General features: G+C 50.4%; 7 protein-coding genes across 15 annotated transcripts; 4 read left to right on the top strand and 3 right to left on the bottom strand.

The window, feature by feature from the left end:
* Positions 1-90: 90 nt before the first annotated feature.
* FOIG_07388 (uncharacterized protein) lies at positions 91-1,603 on the top strand (the record flags this gene model as incomplete). Its single annotated transcript, XM_031206950.1, has 2 exons — positions 91-1,050; positions 1,103-1,603. 2 exons carry the CDS (start codon positions 91-93, stop codon positions 1,601-1,603), a joined length of 1,461 nt encoding a protein of 486 aa, XP_031064069.1.
* An 827-nt stretch (positions 1,604-2,430) lies between these two features.
* Positions 2,431-4,827, top strand: FOIG_07387 (uncharacterized protein; the record flags this gene model as incomplete). Its single annotated transcript, XM_031206949.1, has 2 exons — positions 2,431-2,799; positions 2,854-4,827. The coding sequence occupies 2 exons, from the start codon at positions 2,431-2,433 to the stop codon at positions 4,825-4,827; spliced, it is 2,343 nt and encodes a 780-aa protein (XP_031064068.1).
* A 186-nt stretch (positions 4,828-5,013) lies between these two features.
* Positions 5,014-7,426, bottom strand: FOIG_07386 (uncharacterized protein). 3 transcript variants are annotated; one of them, XM_031206948.1, is made up of 3 exons: positions 5,665-7,426; positions 5,297-5,596; positions 5,014-5,218 (listed from the first exon to the last, which is right to left on the bottom strand). In XM_031206948.1, the coding sequence occupies exon 1, from the start codon at positions 6,859-6,861 to the stop codon at positions 5,983-5,985; it is 879 nt and encodes a 292-aa protein (XP_031064067.1). In that variant the 5' UTR covers positions 6,862-7,426; the 3' UTR covers positions 5,014-5,218; positions 5,297-5,596; positions 5,665-5,982. The 3 variants fall into 3 exon arrangements, with proteins under 3 accessions (XP_031064067.1, XP_031064066.1, XP_031064065.1); XM_031206947.1 differs by having other exon boundaries at positions 5,297-7,426; XM_031206946.1 differs by having other exon boundaries at positions 5,014-5,596; positions 5,648-7,426.
* A 1,250-nt stretch (positions 7,427-8,676) lies between these two features.
* Positions 8,677-10,935, bottom strand: FOIG_07385 (uncharacterized protein). Its single transcript, XM_031206945.1, has 3 exons — positions 10,085-10,935; positions 9,779-9,946; positions 8,677-9,673 (listed from the first exon to the last, which is right to left on the bottom strand). Exons 1-3 carry the CDS (start codon positions 10,324-10,326, stop codon positions 9,328-9,330), a joined length of 756 nt encoding a protein of 251 aa, XP_031064064.1. The 5' UTR covers positions 10,327-10,935; the 3' UTR covers positions 8,677-9,327.
* Positions 10,936-10,993: 58 nt separating this feature from the next.
* On the top strand, positions 10,994-14,658 carry FOIG_07384 (uncharacterized protein). The gene has a single exon (XM_031206944.1). The coding sequence runs from the start codon at positions 11,829-11,831 to the stop codon at positions 14,541-14,543; it is 2,715 nt and encodes a 904-aa protein (XP_031064063.1). The 5' UTR covers positions 10,994-11,828; the 3' UTR covers positions 14,544-14,658.
* An 824-nt stretch (positions 14,659-15,482) lies between these two features.
* On the top strand, positions 15,483-22,335 carry FOIG_07382 (protein phosphatase). Of its 7 annotated transcripts, none has more exons than XM_031206938.1 (8): positions 15,483-16,647; positions 17,031-17,325; positions 17,438-17,511; positions 17,617-17,701; positions 17,754-17,960; positions 18,013-18,273; positions 18,341-18,436; positions 18,497-22,335. In XM_031206938.1, exons 1-8 carry the CDS (start codon positions 16,612-16,614, stop codon positions 18,736-18,738), a joined length of 1,296 nt encoding a protein of 431 aa, XP_031064057.1. In that variant the 5' UTR covers positions 15,483-16,611; the 3' UTR covers positions 18,739-22,335. The 7 variants fall into 7 exon arrangements, with proteins under 7 accessions (XP_031064057.1, XP_031064056.1, XP_031064055.1 ...); XM_031206937.1 differs by having other exon boundaries at positions 15,483-15,718; positions 15,772-16,647; positions 18,341-19,508; XM_031206936.1 differs by having other exon boundaries at positions 18,341-22,335.
* Positions 19,724-22,243, bottom strand: FOIG_07383 (uncharacterized protein; the record flags this gene model as incomplete). The annotated part of the gene is made up of 1 exon (XM_031206943.1): positions 19,724-22,243. One exon carries the CDS (start codon positions 22,241-22,243, stop codon positions 19,724-19,726), a length of 2,520 nt encoding a protein of 839 aa, XP_031064062.1.
* Positions 22,336-22,375: the final 40 nt, after the last annotated feature.

The following is a 22,375-nucleotide window of genomic DNA, read 5'->3' as shown; positions in this document are numbered from 1 at the left end:
CTATATAGTACCCGCAATCAGCCTCATAAGCCTCTCGTCTCATGCGCCGAGCCGCCAGTCTGCCTTCTGAGACGCTAACGCTCCGCACACATGGATGAGATATACCATAAGATCGCCGAGTTCAATTCACGGCGAATCGTCCAAACGCACGACGTCCTTTCGTTCAAGTATAGTGAGCTTTGGAGCAGGGATGATACTGGCATTGTCGACTACCATGAAGGGGTCACTACAATACCTGATGTCGCCTCCTGGCTGGCCATGGAGACGCGAACAGGAACGACAGGTCCAGAGTCGCTAATTCTGCGCCTGATATGGCCTAAGTTCATCCTCGACGATAACTGCGTTGAGCTTCCCGAAGATTCCAAGAATCAGATTCTAGAGAAGTTTGATCTTGAGCTTGCATATAATTATTTCTCGAGTTGTGTCGCGGGCGTCAACGCCTTTCCTGAGATTGTCAAGTCTGAAGCAACCCAGCAGGCCTACACTTTTTGCTATGCGCCTAAGCTTGCGTCTATATGGTCACATACTCGCTTCAGGCCACCTTCTTTGCGACCAGGGGCCACATATGGCATGATTCTGGCTGGCGATAAAGAGCAGCATTATTTGAAGAAGCTTCTCAAGAGCAAAAGCAAATGGAGCCTTAGCACAGCAAGCCATGCCATGTTTCCTGCATTTCTCTTTGCTTTCATGTTTCATGGAGAGATTGAGGTAACGCAGAACAACATGAAGCCTGGCATCCAGCAGATAGAAGCGCGGACAGGGTACTCAGACTTCAAGACTGAACGGAAACATATCGCGGCTGGTGAGCTAGGCACACTCAGCGCACAGATGAGCGGATTCGCAGTCCGCCTAGCGAGTACAGAAAGGAAGGATAAGACGTTACAGAAGCTTCTCGAGTTTGTCCAGCAACGACTGAGCCTTGGCCAAAGCTCGAACCCCGAAGCAGACGAGCTGATGAAGAACCATGTCGGCGTTCTCCAGAAACGGTTGATGATGCAGGCCATGGACAGGGAGTATACCTTGAAGAGAGTGCAAATCCAAATTGATGTGGTATGTCGGCCCTAAAGAGAGATGCGTCACAAGGATACTGACGTTTTGCCAGTTGAATAATCTCATATCAGAGAACTACAGCCTTTCCAACTATATCATCTCTATATCTACTCTTCGCGACGCTGCATCCATGAAGACACTGGCGTTTGTGACAATGTTCTTTTTACCAGGCAGTTTCATTTCGGCTCTCTTCTCGACCGATCTCTTCGATTGGGACAGTGCACAAGCTGATGGAGGAGATATCGGGATCAAAACCACACCGCAGTTTCGATTATACTGGGCCGTCACCATACCACTTACCCTCATCACGTTTATACTCTATTTTATGTGGGCTGAGTTCTCCAGCTTTGATCGGAGCCAAAGAAGAGAACGGAGAAGATGGGGCTTTCCCAGAACTGAGAGTATGAAAGCTCAAGATCAAACCCGGTCACCGATGCAAGTATTGAAAGACCAACGCGAACGTGTTAGTGAGGCGTATGCGATGGCAAAGAGGAGACAAACTGTCTTCGGACAAGGTGATAAAGATGAATCGATAGGTGCAAGGAATGAATAGGCCAAGTACTGATTATTGAGATACCACTTGTGTCTACTACCTTGGATTGTATGATAGCGACGTTTGGAATTGGTCAATGATTTGTATGCTAGAGAATATGATGGTGGAGGCGACAGTCTCAATCATGATGAGCATTGTTCTCGAATCATGGCATTGTTGAAATAGCACAATCTGTATGAAAGGAAGAGAGGAAATGGTATGTTGATCTAAAGTTCGAGATCTTTTTTTGCCCCGCGGTCGAGACCTAACCCATGCAACATTTTAACAATCAACAATGCAAATGGGCATGCAAATACAATGGCATTCTCTTGTCCAGACCTTCCCTTTTCCATTTCTTCGGCCCAGCCTTTGAATCTCGATCCCATCTACCTCCCGCGAGTCCCACATGACGGACGTAACAGCTCAATTGGCCATTTTAATGTGCCCAATCGTGATGAAGCCGGGGTATAACCTCCGACCACAAACATATCCGCCCGCATGATCGAGGCCTGGCCTCTAACACAAGACAGACAGACAGAAGTATGGTACAGTACACGCGAAAGAACCAACATCTAGCCTGATCCCTTCTTCCCCTCATTCCCTTTTCTTTCTTTCTTGCGCTCATTTTCTTATTTTCGACCGTTTATGTTTATCTGCGCACGTTGTTTTGAGGCGCCTTGACGGTTTTGCAAGCTTCATTGGAGGCTTGTGCTGCTACGATCGCCGATCTACGTCAGAATTGATTGAGAGTGACGGACTAGTCACATCAGCTCCAGCACAAAAATCAAAACAAAGCAGCACGATTTCCGAGGCCTTCGCAAGACGACAGGACACGGTGCATCGCAATAATGGCCTCACATTCAGCTTCAGGTACTGCTAACCCAGCACCGGGGACCGTCGTGCCTGCGCAGCTCGGGTTCCTCGCCATCTTCAACCCCACGCTTGGCAATACCGACGAAACCATTGAGGATCAGATCGTCTACTATGCCTCTGTTACAACACAAGCCGCGCATAACAAGCGCAGGCGCGCTCGTGGCCAACCAACCCAGAATATCTCTCCAGAAGAGCGAAACGAGCGTTTGCGACAGATTGGCCTTGCGCAGGGTATGGCTAGCTTCAGCCGCGGTTTTGCGAGTGGTTCAACAGTAGACACCATCGACACCGAGAAGTCAAGAGTCATACTCCATGAGCTCGAACCTGGCTGGTGGATTCTAGCAGTAAGAATACCATGAATTTGTTGTCTTCAACTCCATACTCACCGATGATACTAGAGCATCGACCTCACCAAACTACCTCTCCCTCCTCGACTCGCTACTAAGAAGAGCGAGGCCGCCGAAGAACGATATGAATACTCCAGTCGCGAGATGAAACCCGCGAGCCTGTTGTTGCGCGACCTGCTACGAGCCCATAGCATCTTCCTTATGCATCACGACTCCTCGTTGAGCGCGCTCTTCGTGCGTAACAAGAGAACTAAGTTCATCACTATATTGAGTCGATACTGGGATCTCTACCTTTCGACCTGGAATGTCATGATGCATGGGAACCCAGCTCGTGACATTTTTGGGGGCATCCCCATTGCGGCCTCTGGTGAGCTAGGCGTAGGCGTCGGCGAGGAAGAACGCGGTAGCGGCGAGCGAGCCGTATTGGAAGGACTGGTCGGGAGAATAGAAGGGCTCGTTGATCTTGTTGTTTCCAAATTCGGCGACTACAACCCCGAATCGCCTCCTCCAAGCGACCCCTACGGCGACCCTGAGCAATGGTTAGGAACAGGAAGAGAACCTGGTCCTGATGACGGTGCCATCTTTTTGGGCACCGGCGCTCTGTCCAGAAAATCAGTGAGAGACGTTACTCACTGGATGGAGGATCTATACACCTGGGGCAACCACGCTTATGGTATCATAGAGAGCCCAACATCGGTTCGGCGCGCAAAAAGGCGAAGGGCAGCGGATCGCCAGCAAGCGGCCCAAGATCAAACACGGGCACCAGCGAGTGAACTCACGAAATCCTCAGCGGGGGAACAGGCTGGGGAGAGTTCCGACAAAGACCAGCCCCAAATCCAAGTGACTGAAGATGGCAAACTGGAAAAGATGGTTAGCTATCTCAAGCTGGGTTATGGCACATACTGGTCTTTGCCTAGCGGCACTGGTAGTGGCGATTCTCCTACCAAACAGCCCGACAGTCCACAGCGGGATCCTGAACCTGCTCAAGACACAACCAAGCTGGCACGACCCAGCCTTGCGGAACGCGCGCCTTCGTATGAAGCTGCTGGCCACTACCTGATTGGTTTAAAGGGGGAGATCAATGAAGATTATAGCGGAACCGACAGTGCAAGTTCCGATGATGCTGGCGACGGGGCAAATAACTCTCGTACTGTCTTGCGAACTGTAAACATTGAGCTAGAGAGCGAGGCTCTGGATAGACCAGAGGCCATAACTGTGCGTGACTTTGAGCATCCAGCCAGTGCTCTCACGCAGTCGCAGGTGGTAGGGAATATGATACCTGGCTACGACTCCCACGATCTCAACAAGGCAAAGAAACTGCGCGTTGTTGTCTACGTTAACCGACCATTCATGTTCACCTTTCTGTTCAATCTACGAACCGACTCCCTTGCCATGGATTCGCTCTATCGCTCCCTTCATCATCAACTCGCTCCTCTACGTAAACCTCTACTCCTCTCAACAAGCTATCGTCCGGAGCGACCTGGAACCGATGCAGGTTCTGGTAGTAACCACTCTGGAAACAACATATATGATCTCGTCTGGGATCCCGTCTCATTGACGGTTCATTCATCAATACCAAACATACCAGAAGTTTATGATGATACGGAACCGTGGTCCCGTCCTGATGCTCTCAACACTCACCTTCACCTGGTCAATCTCTACATTGGTACTCGGTCCCGTTCAACTGCTCTTGAGCGTACCGAAAAGTCCAGCCGTGGATGGTGGATCGTCTGGACACGTCTGCTCGACCGTCAAGAAGATGCCGCCACGGGGAATCTCTCTACAATTCACGAAGGCGGAGCTGGCCCAAATACAGACCAGAACACCTCTCAAGATGAAGGAGAGAGGAAATATTCTGGACCCGATCCCCGACACCCGGATGTTGCCAAGGAAATCTTCCTCATCCGCCGCGCAAGCGATCACGTCGGCTTCCGTACAGATTCCGCGGAAGGTGCAGGTAAGCTCGCTCAAGGCATCGGCGTCGATACACGCCGCTACGTGGAGGAACTATTGAACCTGCTATGAAGGCTTCAGAATACACTGCATTCCACTAAATTCATGACTTACGACTTGGAGTTGCCATTGGAGGCCGTGCTCCATGTATCAAGCCCCCTTCTTGGATGAGGATGAGAACACGCAAATGATAAATACAGTACGATAGACGTACTGTATCCATGCATATATGCATGCTACGCATACGCAATACGCGCGGCTGGGACGGGAGTCTTGAGAGTCTGACAATGCCTATATTTATATCCGTATCGATAGTTCGTATTCAAAACGCCTCTGTAAAGCGTAGAATTATTAACTAGCCAACCGTGTCTATTTCTCCCCTTCCTTTCTCCTTTTCAAAGGGGATCGAAATCCTTTCGTGCGACGCTACCTGCTTTCCGACCCTTGATTACGTGAATTCTCACTGAGGGTTCATCAGTAATATCCTAGCTGAAGGGAGTGGTTTCGTTAGACTGCTTCAAGAAAGAGTACCCTCACTCACCCCTGGATACCAGCTGTTTATTGACTAACCGTGCTATGGCATCGACCACCGACAAGGAATTTGTTTTAGTGCAGCAGTTCGTCATTATGAACCCGAGCGATATTCATTAGCAGAGTCAAGCTCCCCATTTCTGTTGGTTGATCGTTAAATGTCCAAGTTTCAGCTTAAACGAGAATTCATTAGAGTTGATCGCTACTAGACCCTGTTAAAGACATGGGTTGGTTAGAGTACGAGGTCATCGTAGGCATGGAGTAGCGACCAAAAGACCAGGATCCCCAAATTAAAACCCGCTCGCTTCATCTGCCTTAAGATTAGATTCAAAATAAACAATGCTAGGCGACATGTCACAACAATTGAGGGGAAATCACATAACGTAATGTAATCAAAATTGCAGTCCCTGATTGAGGGTGCTGTATTGTTTGTCTATCCGAACGGCGTATCCAAAGTTTATGTACATAGAAGTCAACGACTGTCAACCGGAGCTGATTCGCCTAAGAAACCAAAAACACCCCAATCCAGAATCTCCAGGTCTAGGTCCAAGTGGTACCCAAGTGCCTTTTTCATGTCTTACGCCCCAGCGCCTTCGGGGGTGAAGAGATTCCCGCTTCATGAAAAGTACAAGTCGTAAGAAAAGGGTATCCTTCGTATTGTTTTCATGATTCAAGAGAACGTGTTTGTCGTGGCGCTTAGTTGAACCACCACTCGACCTCGGTGCGGCCAGAGTCGAGGCTGCCCCAGATCTCCTCGTAGACCTTTCGGCTGACATCGATGTCGTTGATAGCGCAACCCATACACTTATCGGCGACGGTAGCCTGGCAGGTCTTGCCGTTGGCCTTGATGGTGATGGTCTTGCCGCACATGGGGTTGCTGTTAGAAAGCTCGCCCATCAGGAGGTGGGAGAGAGCGACAATGTTGATAGAGTCATCCTTGCCAGTGTCGTCCTCACCGCAAGCACCTTGACCAATGTCGTAGTAGGTGAACTCGCCGTGCTTGGTGTCAGAACCGCCAGAGGAGCTACCGCCAGAGGCAGGCTTGGCGGCCTTCTCCTGCTGAACGGGAGCGACCTCAGTCTCGGGCTCAGGCTCCTTCTTGGGGGCCTTGACAACAGGCTTGGGGGCCTGAGTGGTGGGCTTAGGGGCAGGAGCCTGGGTGGTGGGCTCAACGGGAGCGACGTATTGAGAGGTAGGCTCAGCAGCAGCCTCGGCCTCAGTGGTGGGCTCAGGAGCAGGGGGAGGAGTGTAGACGCTGGTGACCAGAGTAGTGGTAGGGGCGGGAGGAGGAGCAGGCTTCTTCTCCTTCTTGGGGGCAACCTTCTTGGGAGCGGGCTGAGTTGTCTCGGGCTGAGGAGCAGTAGTAGGCTCGGCCTCAGGTCGGACCCAGACGGTGGTGGTAGCGTCGACCATCTTGGTAACGTACTCGATCTCAGTCACCCACTCAACCTCGGTGACAACATCGCGCTTGTCGTTCTGGTGGTGACGGCGGTGGTGGTTTCCGTGAGGGTTGGCATGGGGCTGGGCGACGGCCGCAGCGGCGAAGAAGGCAGAAGCAAGAGTGAAAGACTTCATGTTGATATATGGATAGTTTGTTGTTGTTGTGTTCGAGTTCTGTTATTCAACCAAGGAGTGGCTGTAGCTGTGATACGTCTGGTGTGTAGACGAAAGGGTATCTCAACGCAATGGATTGCTAGGCAAAGGAAGGATGGTTTAGATTCTGTTCCACAGGAATGAATCTATTCAAAAAAGAATTGAAGGAATGGACGTTGATCGTCGTGTGAGGGAATGTGTGCGTGAGAGAGAGAGAGAGTCCTGCTCAGTGCTCAGGTGGGAATGAGTGGTGTTTGAACTCGAAGAGATCGTAGGTGAAGAAACGAAACAAGGGGAGGAACCGACTCTTCCTTTAATACTACGCCTCGCCGTAAAAGACGGCGCCGGCTCATTATGCTAGCTCTTAAAAGACTTGGCTTTAGACTAGTACCTTACTCCTCCTAGTCAGGTACCGAAGACTGGAGGTGTGCCATCCATAACCAGCGCTGCACGCAGTACTCTGTATGTCCGCAAGCAACCCACTGGAACTTGTGAGTCAAGGGTACCGCAACTGTAGGCAAAAGAACCGCAGGCGACGGCGTACCGGATTCATCCCCGGTAGTGGGAGCTGAGAGAGTTCCGCTTTGGGGGGGGCCTGGCCACGCGTGGTTTTTTCCAAAAGAAATCCACCCACAAGCATAGCCCACCCACCCAATTCCAAGCCTGTCTTTCTCATGCCTGGCCTTGTTCCGAGGTGGGTGGTGGAGACGAAACGGGCCACAGCACGGACGTGGCAAGCTGCCATCTCTTTCGCTCCTCAGGAGGTTTTCACCGGGCCATTGGGATCTGCTGGAGCCAGCCATAAAACACTTCCCTGAACCATGCAAACGGTCTGCCCTAACAGCTACGTAAAAAAAAGCCAGAGCGCTACACAGCCTGAGAAGGAGGCCTGCGGAGAGGACAAGGAGAAGCAAAATCAACCCTGTCGCCCTTCAGGGGTGCCGTGGCACCATCAAGGGGCATTCATCGTATTGTGATGCAAAGTTGATCGCCAGCCTCCTCGTTCAGAACCTCAAAACCCGTCCTCAATCAGCTAGCTGCCTCATCTGAGAACGGCTTTGCGGGGAACAGCAACTCACGTATTGCGGGCCGCGTCATCTCAGTATAGTGCAGTTGGAGAGGTCGTCAACGGAATCATCAGAGTCATGTCGCCGAGCAATTTGATTTTTCAGATCCCTCACCACCTTTACAGAGCACGCACGCAGTCCAGTGGCCCGACTCAAGGCATGTTTTCTAACCCAGGGGGTTGTGATTGGTCAATCTGCAAGGGGCCGCCCTGTCGTCAGCTTCCGAGTTAGATCTTGTCAGGGCTAAGAGGCAGCCAATGACAGTCTATATGTGCCTGACGGTGGCGGGAGGTCTGCGGAGCGAGAAAACAAGGAACATCTGACACTGATGGAGGACCAAAGTTGGTGGAGGGGGAGACACAGTGAATCGATCTCTGAGTTGTCCTGTTCGCTGGCGCCATGTGCCTGGCCCGAAACGCAGAGGCTTGAGAGGCTTGAAAGCACTCAACGAGTCAACGTGCATCCGGGAGGTGTGGAGGACGCCATACGCCAAGTTGAAACAAGACCCATTTCTTCCCAGGTCCAGGGCAACGTTAATCTGGGTGCCACTTCATCCACTCATGAACAACCCAACGGCTTGCTGACATGGCTTGCAGCAGTAGGAGCAGTTTAGAAGCGTGAGAAAGTATCAGAAAATCCGGTGGTGTGAGGGAAATAAAAAGTCTTCTTTGCCGCCTTCTCTTGCTGGGTCGTTCGGCGTAATGTTGGCGCCAATGCATGCGTGACGTTCACACTTCTTGAGCCGGGCTTCAAGTCATTATTCCCTTTGCTTCGTTGTCTGTGTGAACATGTATGCGCTTTCACTGTGATGCGATGTGATGAAAATCTTACGGTGCTTTGAGAGTTAATCTAGCGCTTGTGGAAAAAGGCTCGCATCTTTCTCAAGAAATTTCAAACACACACCACGACTTGGTTTTCTTTGCCAAGCACAGACTTCATTGGTCCAGCTTGTACAGTGTCTCTTATTACAACAAAGACGATAGACAAGTCTCAGACACATGTCGCTCGCAGGATAGTCAGTAACGCAGGTGTGGGTACTCTGCATTTCTATTCTCTCTTGCACGAATTCCGAACCCTCGAATCGGTGGGAAAGTCAACAGTTTGAGGGCCCATATAGCTCCATCATAATGATACATACTTAGAGCAATACTTGAGGCGGACTATCATTGAATCGACTCAAGAACCCTCGAGAAACCCCTTGGCGATGTTACATTGAAGTCCTGTTGGTCAGACTTACTATGCAGTCCTGTCAGCGTCACTGTGTTTCCTGATGAAAGGATCCAGTCGGATCTCCGGGCCAGGACTCAACATGCATGGACAGTTTTCGGGCGCATGCCAACTAAGATGCTGTGTAGACAAAGCGTTTCCTTGACCTTTTTCATCATTTTGACAGTTGAGGTTGACTTTGGTTTTTGGTAGCTTTCGTTTGGCTTGTGGTTGGGCGGCTGGTGAAAGAAAAGAGGAAAAGGCCCTGGCGCTGGAAAACGGGCCTATCCTCGTCGAATATTTCTTCGACCTTGAACGCTTTCTTAGCCATTTTGACAAAGGTCATGTCCGCGCGTCTCCTCTTCTTGAAACAAAAGTACACGACGGCTGCGGGGTTAAGCTCTAATAGAGCCTTAAGCGTAGACATCAGGAGAGGGAAAGCAGGTTCGAAATAGACGCATTCGCCAGCCAATATCACGTCTGGCTTTTGCTCCAACACGGCAGCTGGCAAGTCTTCGCCCCTATATGAACAGACCAGTCAGCTTGGTGGCTCGCACTCATCTGACCAGAGGATTGGTAAGGCAGAGGAGGATGTTACACATGACAATACATTCGAATTCGCGTACCAGTTGAGCACCATCGCCTTGGCCTTGTCTTGTAGGTTGTTTAGCTCGATGTTGTGCTTCATCAGCTCATACATCTCCAGCTGGTCCGTCACTAACAACTGATTTTGAAGCTGACATTCTAAGGCGACGGCAAGACCGATGAGACCGCCGCCAGCTCCAAGTTCCAATCTATGACCAACGAGTCAGCAAGTCTACTCCGTCTTTGATTACACTCACACTGTCTATGCAGACCAAGACAAAGGACCCGGTCCAAGTCACATGCATGCGATAGCAGTGTCGAAGTTGAAGAAAGAGCGCGAAACTCACATCCGAGCGTCAGCAAGCCGGTCTTTGTGGTAACGCAACATATGCTTGCCGAGAAGCATTCCCGCGGGCCACGTTTGCCCACCACAACCAGATCGCACATCTTCGTGCACCTTGAGAGGACCGGAGAGAACGCCATCGAAATCGACAGTCGCAACACCACTGGCCTTGAAGGACGGCAATGGAGCAATGTCCTCGCTGATTGTGACTGGGTCCATCAAAGGGGACGACGGTGGACTGCTCATTGCGAAAGAGTTGTCGCTGCTCTGTCCCTCGATTTGAGTCCCTTGACTTTTGCAGAGGGTCAAAAAATAGACTGCACGGAGTAGTCGGATCTATCACGACTAGTAGCCCTCAAGGGATAGTGTTGAAAGTCGAAGGGATATCGATGCAGTGGAGCTTGAGAGGCACTGCCCTGCAGATAAATCGAGGAAGATGGTTCTGTTCTATTCAAATGAAGCAAGAGGAATAACTTTCTATGACTTTGTTGTTCCGCCCCTTCAGGTAGGCTACTCCCTCTTGCACCTGCTAACCTAGAATAAGATAGGCTTCTATCGAGTATCTGTGAAAAGCACAACTGCCCTGTGTCACCTGCAGACTTTTTTCCTTCTAATCAACCTATGGCATCTCTTCCTAGGGTACTCGACTGCTCCTCTTTTGCCTCTTCTACTTGGGCCGATTAGACTGCTGCTTTTTCCATTTGCATACGTGTGCGATCCAGACTCAAATAGACCCTTTTATTTTTGTTGGCCGTCGCCGTCGATCAAGGGTGCGCTACATCCTCCGCTTGAAGAGTCATCGAGACAGTTGAGCGATTGGCTCGTTAAAGGCTCTGCGGGACTGGCGATAACGACTAAACTATCCCAAAACCCATACTCCGTTTGGATAAGGGCTCCTCCACAAATAAATTCGCCGAGTTGCCCTTCAACAAGAGAAATCGGGGGTGATCCACTGCTGCCTCGCTCGAGTGAGTGTTGCTACTAAGAAAGCTGATAGATTCAAGGGTCAATTCATGTTACATCAGGTTGACGACTCCCAGGGAATGGCCCATGTGATAATATCAATACTCAATGGCCATGCTGAGTCTAATGATCAAGGGAGACGTTATATGATATCATAGCCAATATATGCTCTTTCAACAACACCATTGCTAATTATTGACTCTCCCTCTCCAGCCTTCCTTCCCTAGCTCGATGGAGCCAGTATCCTGTCAACCTTCAAGATTACCATGTCGAGTTTTTCATCATCATCATGCCGAGTGGCTACGATGTCTCACCAGTCTCTCTGGGCTGCCAGGCCTTCCATAGGAATGTGACTACAGCTGTATCAGCCTGGAGTACCGCTCTTTTGGTTATGCCCGCCACACGTCAATGTCTCTCCATCCCACGGGAAGTTCTAGTTAAGCTGAGACATCTTGCCTCCTCTTGAAATGGACGAATAGATTCAACACCGGTTCCCTTAATTGACTATCACCACCAATTTTTCTCCCGTGGTTCAACGAGGCTCAGTGGAGAAGCTATACAGGAATGAAGGGCTCAGTATTCCTCTAGCTCAAGTCTCCAGCTTGCCAGCCATCAACATGTCATTCACGATATGCCTTCGTACGGTCGTCTGTCTCCCGGCCTTCCTGATCCTCACTTCTCTTTCCTTCATCCTTTCGGCTCTATTCAGCGAGTTCCTATTCACCTGGATGGCGTTTCATGTTATTCTATTCGTACTTCAACACTGAACTGTGCATTGTCATGCTATGATGACTTCCTTCATACTCGCTGTTCTCCTCCTTACCATCTCAGGACTCACAAGTTCTCAGCCAACAATTGACTACCCGATTAACTCTCAGTTACCACCAGTAGCCCGGGTAGATGAACCCTTCTCTTACGTCTTCTCTCGTTACACATTTCGATCAGACTCCAAAATATCATACTCACTTGGGGATGCGCCAAAATGGATTTCCATCGACAGCAAAGATCGCCGTCTTTATGGCATCCCGACCAACGACACTGTTCCCAGTGGCGATGTGGTAGGCCAGACAATAGAGATCATTGCCAAGGATGATTCTGGCTCGACGTTGCTAAGTTCGACTCTGGTCGTGTCGAGGAACAAAGGCCCCTCCCTCAAAACACCACTTCTGGAGCAGATGGAAGATTTTGGCGACTATTCGCCGCCGTCATCACTAATCTCGTATCCTTCTACAGAGTTCAGATTCACTTTTGATGCCGCCACATTTGAATACCAGCCCAATATGATCAACTATTATGCGACTTCCGGCGATGGCAGTCCCTTACCTGCTTGGATGAGGTTCGATGCTGGTTCATTGACATTTAGTGGCAAGACACCTCCTTTCGAGTCACTTATCCAGCCTCCTCAAACTTTTGACTTCGAGCTTGTCGCTTCGGACATTGTTGGCTTCTCTGCCGTGTCAGTTGCCTTCTCTGTCATTGTGGGTAGACACAAACTCAGTGTTGACAACCCCAACATCACTCTGAACACGACCAGAGGGGAAAAGCTTGAATATAGCGGGCTAGCAGAGAGCATAAAGCTTGACAACAAACCTGTGAAGATTGACGAGATTGATGTTTCAACAGCCGGTATGCCGGACTGGCTGTCCCTGGACAAGAAAACATGGGATATCGAGGGAACACCAGGGAAAGGCGATCATTCAACCAACTTCACCATCACACTCCGCGACTCATACCAAGATACACTCAACATATACGCCACTGTCAATGTCTCCACTGCTCTATTTCGCTCAACTTTTGACGGTATCCAGGTCGAGGCTGGAAAAGATGTCGATCTTGATTTGCGGCCCTATTTCTGGGACCCTGATGACATTGACCTTCAGATTTCAACCAAACCGAAGAAGGATTGGCTAAAGCTTGATGACTTTAACATCACCGGGAAGATCCCTGTATCGGCTTCGGGAGATCTAAATATTTCTGTGACAGCTTCGTCAAAGACTTTAGACGACACAGAGACCGAGGTTCTAAATTTGAGCGTGATACCGTTCGAGTCCACATCCTCGTCGACAACTCAGTCTCGCACTTCATCAACATCTACGGGCACGTCTACTTCTGTCGCGCCCACCGGAACCTCTTCAGAGCCTGATGTACAGTTGTCTGATTCAGATGGGAATCTGACAACTGGTACCCTCCTCCTCGCGATTCTTCTGCCTCTTCTGGTTGTCATCTTTCTTTCGACGCTGCTCGTTTGCTGTCTCCTTCGCCGCCGCCGCAAACGACAAACATACCTCTCGTCCAAGTTTCGCCATAAGATCTCCGGACCTGTGCTCGAGAGCCTTCGTGTTAACGGGGGCTCGACAGCAATGCGAGAGGCCGACAAGGTCGAGATCATAGCAGCTGCAGGCAAACAACAACGCCGCCCGATAAGGACGCCCCATTCTGAGATGGATTCGGAAACGCTAGTCATGGCATCTCCAACATTGGGGTTCATGGCGACACCTCTTGTTCCTCCGAGATTTGTCGCTGAGGATTCCAACACCAGTGTATCTCGGTCCCTCGGTACACCCAACAGTGAGGACGAAAGAAGATCCTGGGTCACAGTTGGGACTGCAACTGCAGGGCGGCCAAGTCGTGACTCTTTGAGGAGCCAACGATCGAACTCAACATTATCACAGTCAACTAGTCAACTGATACCACCACCAGTGTTTTTATCAGATGCAAGACGAAGGTCTTTCATGGGGGGCAACGACGCAGCTGACTCCTCGCTCAATGGTCTCCCCAGTATCCAATCTCAAAAAGCATTATTCCAACAGGGCTCTGACTACTACACAAGCGGCAATGAAAGCTCATTAGCCTTTGCTTCCTCGCATCTTTCCAGTCCAAGGCTCTTGACCAGGGTTCCAACACGAGCGCCAGATGCTCGGCTCGGTTCTGACGCCTCAGTGGGTGATGGCGAGGGCCCTTCAATAGGAGCAACTCAGAGCCTGCCAGCATTGAGACGACCGGAGCTAGTACGTCTGTCCACCCAGGAACTGCTTGGAGAGGATGGTGGCCCCAGTAGCAGGCCATGGTATGATTTGGAGGCACCCAGAGGACTTTTCAGTGACCCTTCATTTGGTTCCGGGGAGAACTGGCGAGTTTACGAATCCCAGCGCGATGGAACAGGCGCGTCATATCACCAGCTTGTGGATGAGTCGCCTTTCCATCCACTTCGACCAAGCACGGCGATGAGTTCGAGCCGTGATGGAGCACAGCCTGGAGAGCGGGCAAGCTCGGAACTGATATCCCCAAGCCAATGGGGAGATGCTCAGAACAGCATCAGGGGATCCTTGGCGTCTTTACGGCAAGGCTTGGGGCATTCGATGAGCAAGTTGTCTCGCTTGAGTGTCGATCCGCTCAGTGTTCCTGGCAGCAGAAACTCGAAGCCAGCAGGAAACTCATCGGTGAACTGGAGAAGAGAAGACTCGGGCAAGTCAGAAGGTGGCAGCTATGCCTTTCTCTGAGTTGAAGTCCTGTATTGATGATGTATATGTTGGAGCATGAGATACCCTGGCGCTTTGTATTTGTTTTGGTATATCGATGCTTTCTTTTCTTTTCTTTTTCTTTTTTTCGTTTTCTCCCTTGGTGTGTTCCTTGGGAGAGGATAATTCAGGGGTTCTTCTCTCTATGGATGGGGTTTACGAAAATATGTTTGGTCTAGATTAGTAGCAGAAGTCCTCAAACGACAATCATAATCTCATTAGATTAATAACACATTCCAACTACCCTTGATTCTGGCAAGCGACACACGAAACAACACCAAGTTATCATGTACTGTAGGGACAGATGGGCGAAAACAGTCTTCAATGGTCAACGTTTTAGGGTAAGTTAAATGTTTATACAGATCTGTTATATACAAAGAGTCTTTCAGGTATTGCGTACCATCAGAGTTGACGGCTTGATGTCCAGATCTGCCCCTTCTTAAAAGTTGAGAGTTACCTGTATAATATGACATAAACCCTTCACAAAGACGGGCTCCTCGGTTTCCAATTTCTCTGAACCTCAAGTCTCGGGGATAGCATCATCCTCTAATAAAGAAGTGATCAGCCACAACCGCAGCCACAGCCCTACTGTCAATCAATACCTCAATCACGCACGGATGGGGATAAGAAACTGGGTTTTGTAATTTTTGGAGCCGGACCGGACCGTCATCAAGGGAAGGGCACGCGACCTGATCTGAGGCTTATGTGTAGCATCCGATCAAATCAGGTTCTGAACAGGTAATTCTCAACAGCCACTCAAAGCATGCAGGGTAGCACAGATGAATAACACGCGGCTAGAAGTGGCGAGGACGACATGGAAATTTTTTACGCGTGACAGTGAAAAAAAAACAGCGAACGAGAGGGGACTGTTTAGGCGCCAGCGGCTGACGGAACTCTTACTCGACACGACGTACTTATGCACAGTTTTTCCCCCCTCAACTAATTTTCATGCAGTGGGTGGTTTTAAAAAGGCTCAGCTTAATTTAGTGTATCAATGGGGTGATAGTTTGTATGGATGCGTACATCATAGCCACTGACGCGAGGTCATTGTATCACCTCGAGTTATTTCATACAAAGCGTGGCTGTCAGTGGCGGTCCCATTCCTGTGGGAACAGGGGTTAGCAGAAGAGCAGATTGATGATGTAGGGACAGGAACAGTTCAGTGTATTCGCCCCTGCCTTGGACTAGAATGGTGCTAAGACCAAAGTAGTTGAGCTCTTTCAGATGGGATGGAGGAGCGAGATATCATGGTTGAAAACACCTTGATTGGCACATGCTGGTTGATATCAAGCTGTACCCAAGGTCCCCTAAGGTATTATGCCTCAAGGAGCACAAGATTCAGCAATACGTGTCCGTGGTTGGATACTGCACTTGACAGTTCCCCCGAGAAAATGCATAAATCCATATTCATCCAATACCCGCGACACCCCGCCTCATTTGATTTTCAAAGCCCGCGCCTCAGGTCGAGCCCAGCTAAAGACGTCCACCAGGTAAAGGTACCGACCTAGGGTGCTACTGTTAGGCAGCCGCTCAACCTGGAGAGCTCCAAATTTGGTGATCACCACCACTGAAGCCTAGCGATCGTACAGCTAGCTACAGCACTAGCCCCCCCGCTATAGGTGCGACCCCCCGCCCGACATCACCTCACCTCAACAATCCACACATCCAGATCCATCTCTCGCACGTCGAAATCTCCCTCTTCCGCATCAACAGAAAGCGTGAATCCACCCTTGACCACGCTCCCGGCGCCGGCATCGTAGTCTACCCCATTCATCTTCTTTTCTGCCTTTTGCTTTTGCTATAGTTTCTTCTCCTCATACTACTCATACTCGTACCTCTTGTTCTTACCAAATAACTAAAATTCTCTTGTCGAGCGAGATCTTATCTCGTCATCCCCCCCCCTCTTCAAACGACCCTCTCCCCCCCGCCAACCCCTCGTCGGTCGATCTTCCTCATCTCTTCTCTCCTCTCTCTTCCGCTCGCCGTCCTGTCTCGTCCCAGCAACGCCTAGGCTTTCTTTCGATCGAACCGGCCATAACAATCTATAGTCATGGGTCAGACTCTATCGGAGCCCGTTGTCGAAAAGGTGCGTCTTGTGCCTTTGAATTTTATGTGCTCGTCTCGATCATCTGCGCGGCTCTGTTCGTTTTTTTTTGTTTTGCATTTGGCCATTGGGATTTAGTACTCGGACCTGGCGCGAGAGGGGCAATCTTGCTCAGTCATGAGCCCCTCACCCAGCACCAGCGGCGCTGGAGCCCACGCAATACCAATTTCACCAGCCGCGCCTATATCCTCAGCCTTGTCGGGAACATGCATCGACCACCGGAGGCTTTGGGCTTATAATTTGGCTCTTGCGATTATTATTTTTCCACGCCTATGCTCACATACTGATATCCGCTTCCCCGATGTTTCCGCCTGCTGCATTATCGTCAGACCAAGTCCCGCTAACGCTTCGTTTCTACCCCATAGACTTCGGAGAAGGGTGAGGATGAGCGCCTCATCTACGGTGTTTCGGCCATGCAAGGCTGGCGCATTAGTATGGAGGATGCTCACACCGCAGTACTCGACCTCGACTCAGCCAAGTCTCACTCCAGCAAGCTGTCCTTCTTCGGTGTTTTCGACGGACACGGTGGTGACAAGGTGGCACTGTTTACCGGCCAAAACATTCACAACATTATCTTCAAGCAGGACACTTTCAAGTCTGGTGACTATGCTCAGGGTCTGAAGGACGGTTTCCTCGCGACCGATCGCGCTATTCTCAACGGTATGCGCCAGCTTTTGGTCTTTTCCGTTTCCCGCCATGCCCGATAATGGACAAATCGTCGCCTGGCCTCTGGAATAACAACTGCTAACGTGTCATGTTTCGCCAACATCAGACCCCAAGTACGAAGAAGAAGTTTCCGGTTGCACAGCCTGTGTCAGCTTGATCGCTGGCAACAAGCTCTATGTTGTGAGTTCGCCCCTCACCTTTGTTTCCTCACTATGGCTTTCCCCTTCAAATCCCATTGGAGGAGGACATGAGACATCTCTATAAGAAGCTGACCCGTAAATTCAGGCCAACGCTGGTGATTCGAGAGGTGTTCTTGGTATCAAGGGTCGTGCCAAGCCTTTATCTCAGGACCACAAGCCCCAACTCGAGAGTCAGTCACATCACTCACGCAACACGAGCGACAATACTGACATCCCCACTAGACGAGAAGAACCGAATCACAGCTGCCGGTGGCTTTGTCGACTTCGGCCGAGTGAACGGAAACCTCGCCCTCTCGCGTGCTATTGGTGATTTTGAATTCAAGAAGAGTGCTGAGTTGTCCCCCGAGAACCAAATTGTTACAGCCTACCCCGATGTTGAGCAACATGATCTTACAGACGAGGATGAATTCTTAGTCATTGCTTGTGATGGTAAGCTACGTCGGCTCGAGTGATGAGGGAATAACAGTACTCACTAGCATAGGTATCTGGGATTGCCAATCCTCTCAAGCCGTGGTTGAGTTCGTCCGACGAGGCATCGCTGCCAAGCAAGAGCTCGACAAGATTTGCGAGAACATGATGGACAACTGTCTTGCCTCCAACTCCGAGACCGGTGGCGTTGGCTGCGACAACATGACCATGGTCATCATCGGCTTCCTCAACGGAAAGACCAAGGAAGAGTGGTACGAGGAGATCGCCCGCCGGGTCGCCAACGGAGATGGCCCATGCGCTCCTCCTGAGTACGGTAAGGATGATGCCCGTTCTGCGATTTAAGTTGGACGTCTAGACACAGACTGACGTGAAATTGGTAGCCGAATTCCGAGGACCTGGAGTCCACCACAACTTTGAGGATAGCGACAGTGGCTATGAGATGGATCCTGAAAACAAGGGACGAAGCTTTGGAGTTGGTGGGTACCGAGGCCGGATCATTTTCCTCGGCGATGGCACTGAGGTTCTTACGGATTCAGATGATACAGAGATGTTTGACAACGCCGACGAAGACAAAGACCTCGCCAGCCAGGTCACCAAAAACCCGTCATCCGCCGAGAAGGACACCGCTCCTGTAACCGCCCCTGGCGCCGCCGCCGCCGAAAACGCTTCCGCCGATACGAAACCCGCCGATGCAACCGTTACGAAGCCTACCGACAAGGACGCTGCGGAGGAGGTGAAGAAGGAGGCCAGTGCCCAGGAAATCAAGAAGGAAGAATAGGTTGTTGTCTGAAATTACGGGGCAACGGGTTTGAATTCAACCTAGGTGTCGCTCCTCCCTTGCACCTCCGGTTATGTTTCTCGGATCCCAACTTTCTGGGAAGTTTAAAGGGCAAGTGGTAGATGGTGGTCACGAGAGGAGGTTGTGATATTCTCATGTTAAGTCTTGCATCTCAACTTGTCGGTGTATTGGTGTCAAACCTGGATCTGGATCGTGTGCTCTTCATCGACTTGCCGAGGCGCATCACGAGAAGAGCGAGACTCGGGAAGGATATCATGTTCTGGGCTGAGGCGGATACAAGGAAAGAAAGAGAGAAAGAAGAGCGAGAGAAACCTTTTTTTGATGTTTACGCACGCATGGGATTCCCATTTTCTTCACGTCGCCATGAGATCATCAGTCTCATTCCAATCTTCCGTTGCGAAAGCCAGCTTTTCCCCCCCACAATGCTGGGATGATATGCTCGAGTATGGTTGGATTGCTTTTAGAGGGATTAAGAGGCAGTATAGCATATACAGGACACTAACTGACGGCCCATTGTTGTTTTTTGAACGGTAGGCTCGGTTTATTCAGACGTGAGTTGGAAAACATCTATATCCATACCTCTCCAGGAGCTTTCATTGTAATCCTATAGACTTTGGCACTTATGTAATGTGGGTGAACATATGCACTGATCTCGGGGGCAAGACAGACCGTAAATTAGTGCGAGCAGTGAAGATTCGTGGTGTTCTCATAACTTCGTTTTTATTTATCGATGTTCTGGTTTCCGTCTCGCCCATCCTCTTCTAAAATGTGCTTTTGCTAGTGTACATGGTATGTCCGTGGTTTTCTATCATAATATGCCCCTTGAAAGTACGGGTAAAATGGGTAGGCATCCCAGAAGGAATTGTAATATACAGGGTGGAGTGATGCAAGGTGCTGAAAATATGATATTGTTATATGGGGGTTGTATGTGGCGCTTCTCATAGAAGTTCAGCAAGACTTAAATCTAGTCTCTTCTTCGAGCTTCTTCGAGCTTCTTCTCGAGCTCCTTCAGAGCAGCTTCAGGGGAAGGAGTGGAATCTGGTCCTTCAGGAGGACCATCTTGACCAACGCCAGGCGATTTTGGGTTCGTCTTGGGCCCTGCCGACAAAAGCTTTGGAGTATCATCATCAACATCAGGCCAACTGTCAGGCTCTTCTTCTTGTACTATGCTCGGATGGTTTGAATCTGCCAGAGACTCATCCCAACCCTCAATCATATGCGCCGGATCGAAACGACCCTTGAGTCGCACGTTGATTTTCCCAGGTTGACCGTCAGCTCTGCGAAGCTTGACGATGAGATCCTGCACCTGAACGGGTTTACCAGCGCTGATCTGAGAGTGCATGGGCAGGTCATTAGAGCGATATGAAAGTCCGAGCGCATATTCGAGGGGTTTAAGGGGAACATAGCCCGCCCACTTGTCAAGGATGACACGCTCGACTCGGGACATGACTACCCAAAGACGAGGAATCTTGTTGGCTAGAATATCAGGGATTGCCTGTCTAGGGAAAATGCCTGGCTGATGCTCAAGCTTTTTCCAAAAGGGGTCTTTGTGCGTGCGAAGGAGGACTTGGCTCAGCAAGTTTCTCGATCCCTTCTGGAGCTGACGATGGAGGACGCCGTAGAAGTAGACAGTTCCGAGGGCATGTGGTGAGCGTGTTTTGACCGCAAGTGACAGGAGAGCACCATAAGTCTCCTGGTCAGGCTCGCAGCCGGCGTCCTTAAAGAGTGACATAGCCCAGAGAGCAGTATCCCAATCTCTAGACTTGGCCGCGTGGCTGAGGAAAATGTTGATAGTCTTGAGCTCAACTCTGTGGCCTGACTCGGTATGAATACTGACCAGTTTCTTGCAATCTTCGATTCGAGGATCTTCTGGACGGTGGAAGCGAAGTAGTTCAGTGGCAATACTATTGAGACCATCAATCGCTAGCCAGCCCTCACCATAGCGTTCCTTCTGCTCGTCCAGGAAGCATCTCAGAGGTATTCCAGCTTTGAAAGCAGCATATGCATCGAGAGAGGCCATTACATCGGCGATCCCGCGACGCGTGGCCTGGTGATTGAACATCCCCAATTGGTACATGGCCACAATGACCTGCCTCCTTTCGTCCTCACCCCTGACCAGTCGAAGGAAAAGCAGCCATGTTCGAATGTTAGGGTGATGATAGCGCGCCTGCATCCTTCGGAGAAACCTATAAAAGAAGCCAATATCACGCTTGTGAGTGTAGCCTTCAAGCATGATGTTGTATATATCAGTGTCCATGGGAATGCCTAATTCCTCTCCCAATTGTACGAGATGGTTGGCAGAGGCACGATGTCCACCTCGGAAGGCCATCATGGAAATGGCCATTTTCAAGACAGGGACAGTAATGAATGGTTTTGCAGCAGGGTCCTCAAAGGCATCAACGATGAGCTTAATCCTGATGCCATCCGTATCGATATATCTCCCATTCACACGCCTTTGGCCGTAGAACCTGATTGCTAGATGAGGAGGCACCTTTCCATAGCACAGCGTTGAGATATAGTGTTCAAAGTTGTCATGTGTCCATAAGGGCGGTCGCGGGATCTGCTCGTATGGCACATGGAGAGAGTGAGGCTGGTACTCTTTGTGCACCCAGATATTGTCGTTATGGTCATCAGGGAGCGAGGCGCCTCCGTTTGGCGCATTTTCAATGGTTGGCCACAGCTGCCTCGTCTTGTAATCCGACGCCGCCACTTCTCCCAGCTCATAGATTTCAGCGTCTTCGCAATACCTCACAATCTCGTCGGCCACCTTGACCAATATCTTGCTCTGTCCACGAAGCACAATGGCAGAAGGATTACGATCCACCACTGCCCGCAGTTTCTGGAGCACGCCCGTCGCAGAGTCGACATATTCGAGATTCTGGTTGTTGACTTCGATATCCCACGTTTTGGGTAGGACGATCCTTACAGCCGACATGTTGGCCCTCTCGCTCCATTGCGGTGTCATGCGCTTCATGAGCCCAAAACACTCTATCCATTGCGGAACTGTCTTATCGAAGTGGCTCCAGACCACACCCAAGCCGGCCTGTCGTCGTGCGTCCCGCCTATGCTCCTGTACGCTTGCTTTGTTCGCCTGTTCGTTTGGATATTGAAGTGGTTTTCCGATCACAGGTTTAAAGAGCTTCATAGTATCTTTGTCTTCGACCAGTCGAGGCGCATCGATCCTGAACGCATCTTTAAAGGCTCGATTGCGGGATTCGTGAGTATCGTCTGTAACTAAGTTGGCAATGACCTGCTCAGGCTGTTGTTCGCTCACTTCGAGAGACTTCTCAGGAAGGGCTACAAGAGCTGTTTCTGGGGGTTCAGTTGAGTTTGTCCCATCAGAATATGCTGTCGTTGACTCGAGCCGGATAGCGTAGGGATTGGATATCCTGGAGGGCAATGGGGCCCTTGATTTTGGGAAAGGTCCTGAGAAGGCAGAGCATCGCGACCGAGCCCGCCATATTGACTTGATCGCCAGGGACATTTGTTATAATTCACGCATCGTCGAAGGCGTTTTAGTTCGAGAGGCCCCCCGTTGAGAGCTGGGTCCTTGGCTACTAGATACCTTGGTATAGTAGTCTCAAAATATGGCGGAAAAAAGATTGGCGCGGGCGGG

This window comes from Fusarium odoratissimum (genome assembly GCF_000260195.1).
Source record: "Fusarium odoratissimum NRRL 54006 unplaced genomic scaffold supercont1.10, whole genome shotgun sequence".
Classification (NCBI taxonomy): Eukaryota; Fungi; Ascomycota; class Sordariomycetes; order Hypocreales; family Nectriaceae; genus Fusarium; species Fusarium odoratissimum.
The sequence above is the reverse complement of the archived record's forward strand: the minus strand, read 5'-3'. Positions and strand labels throughout refer to the sequence as shown.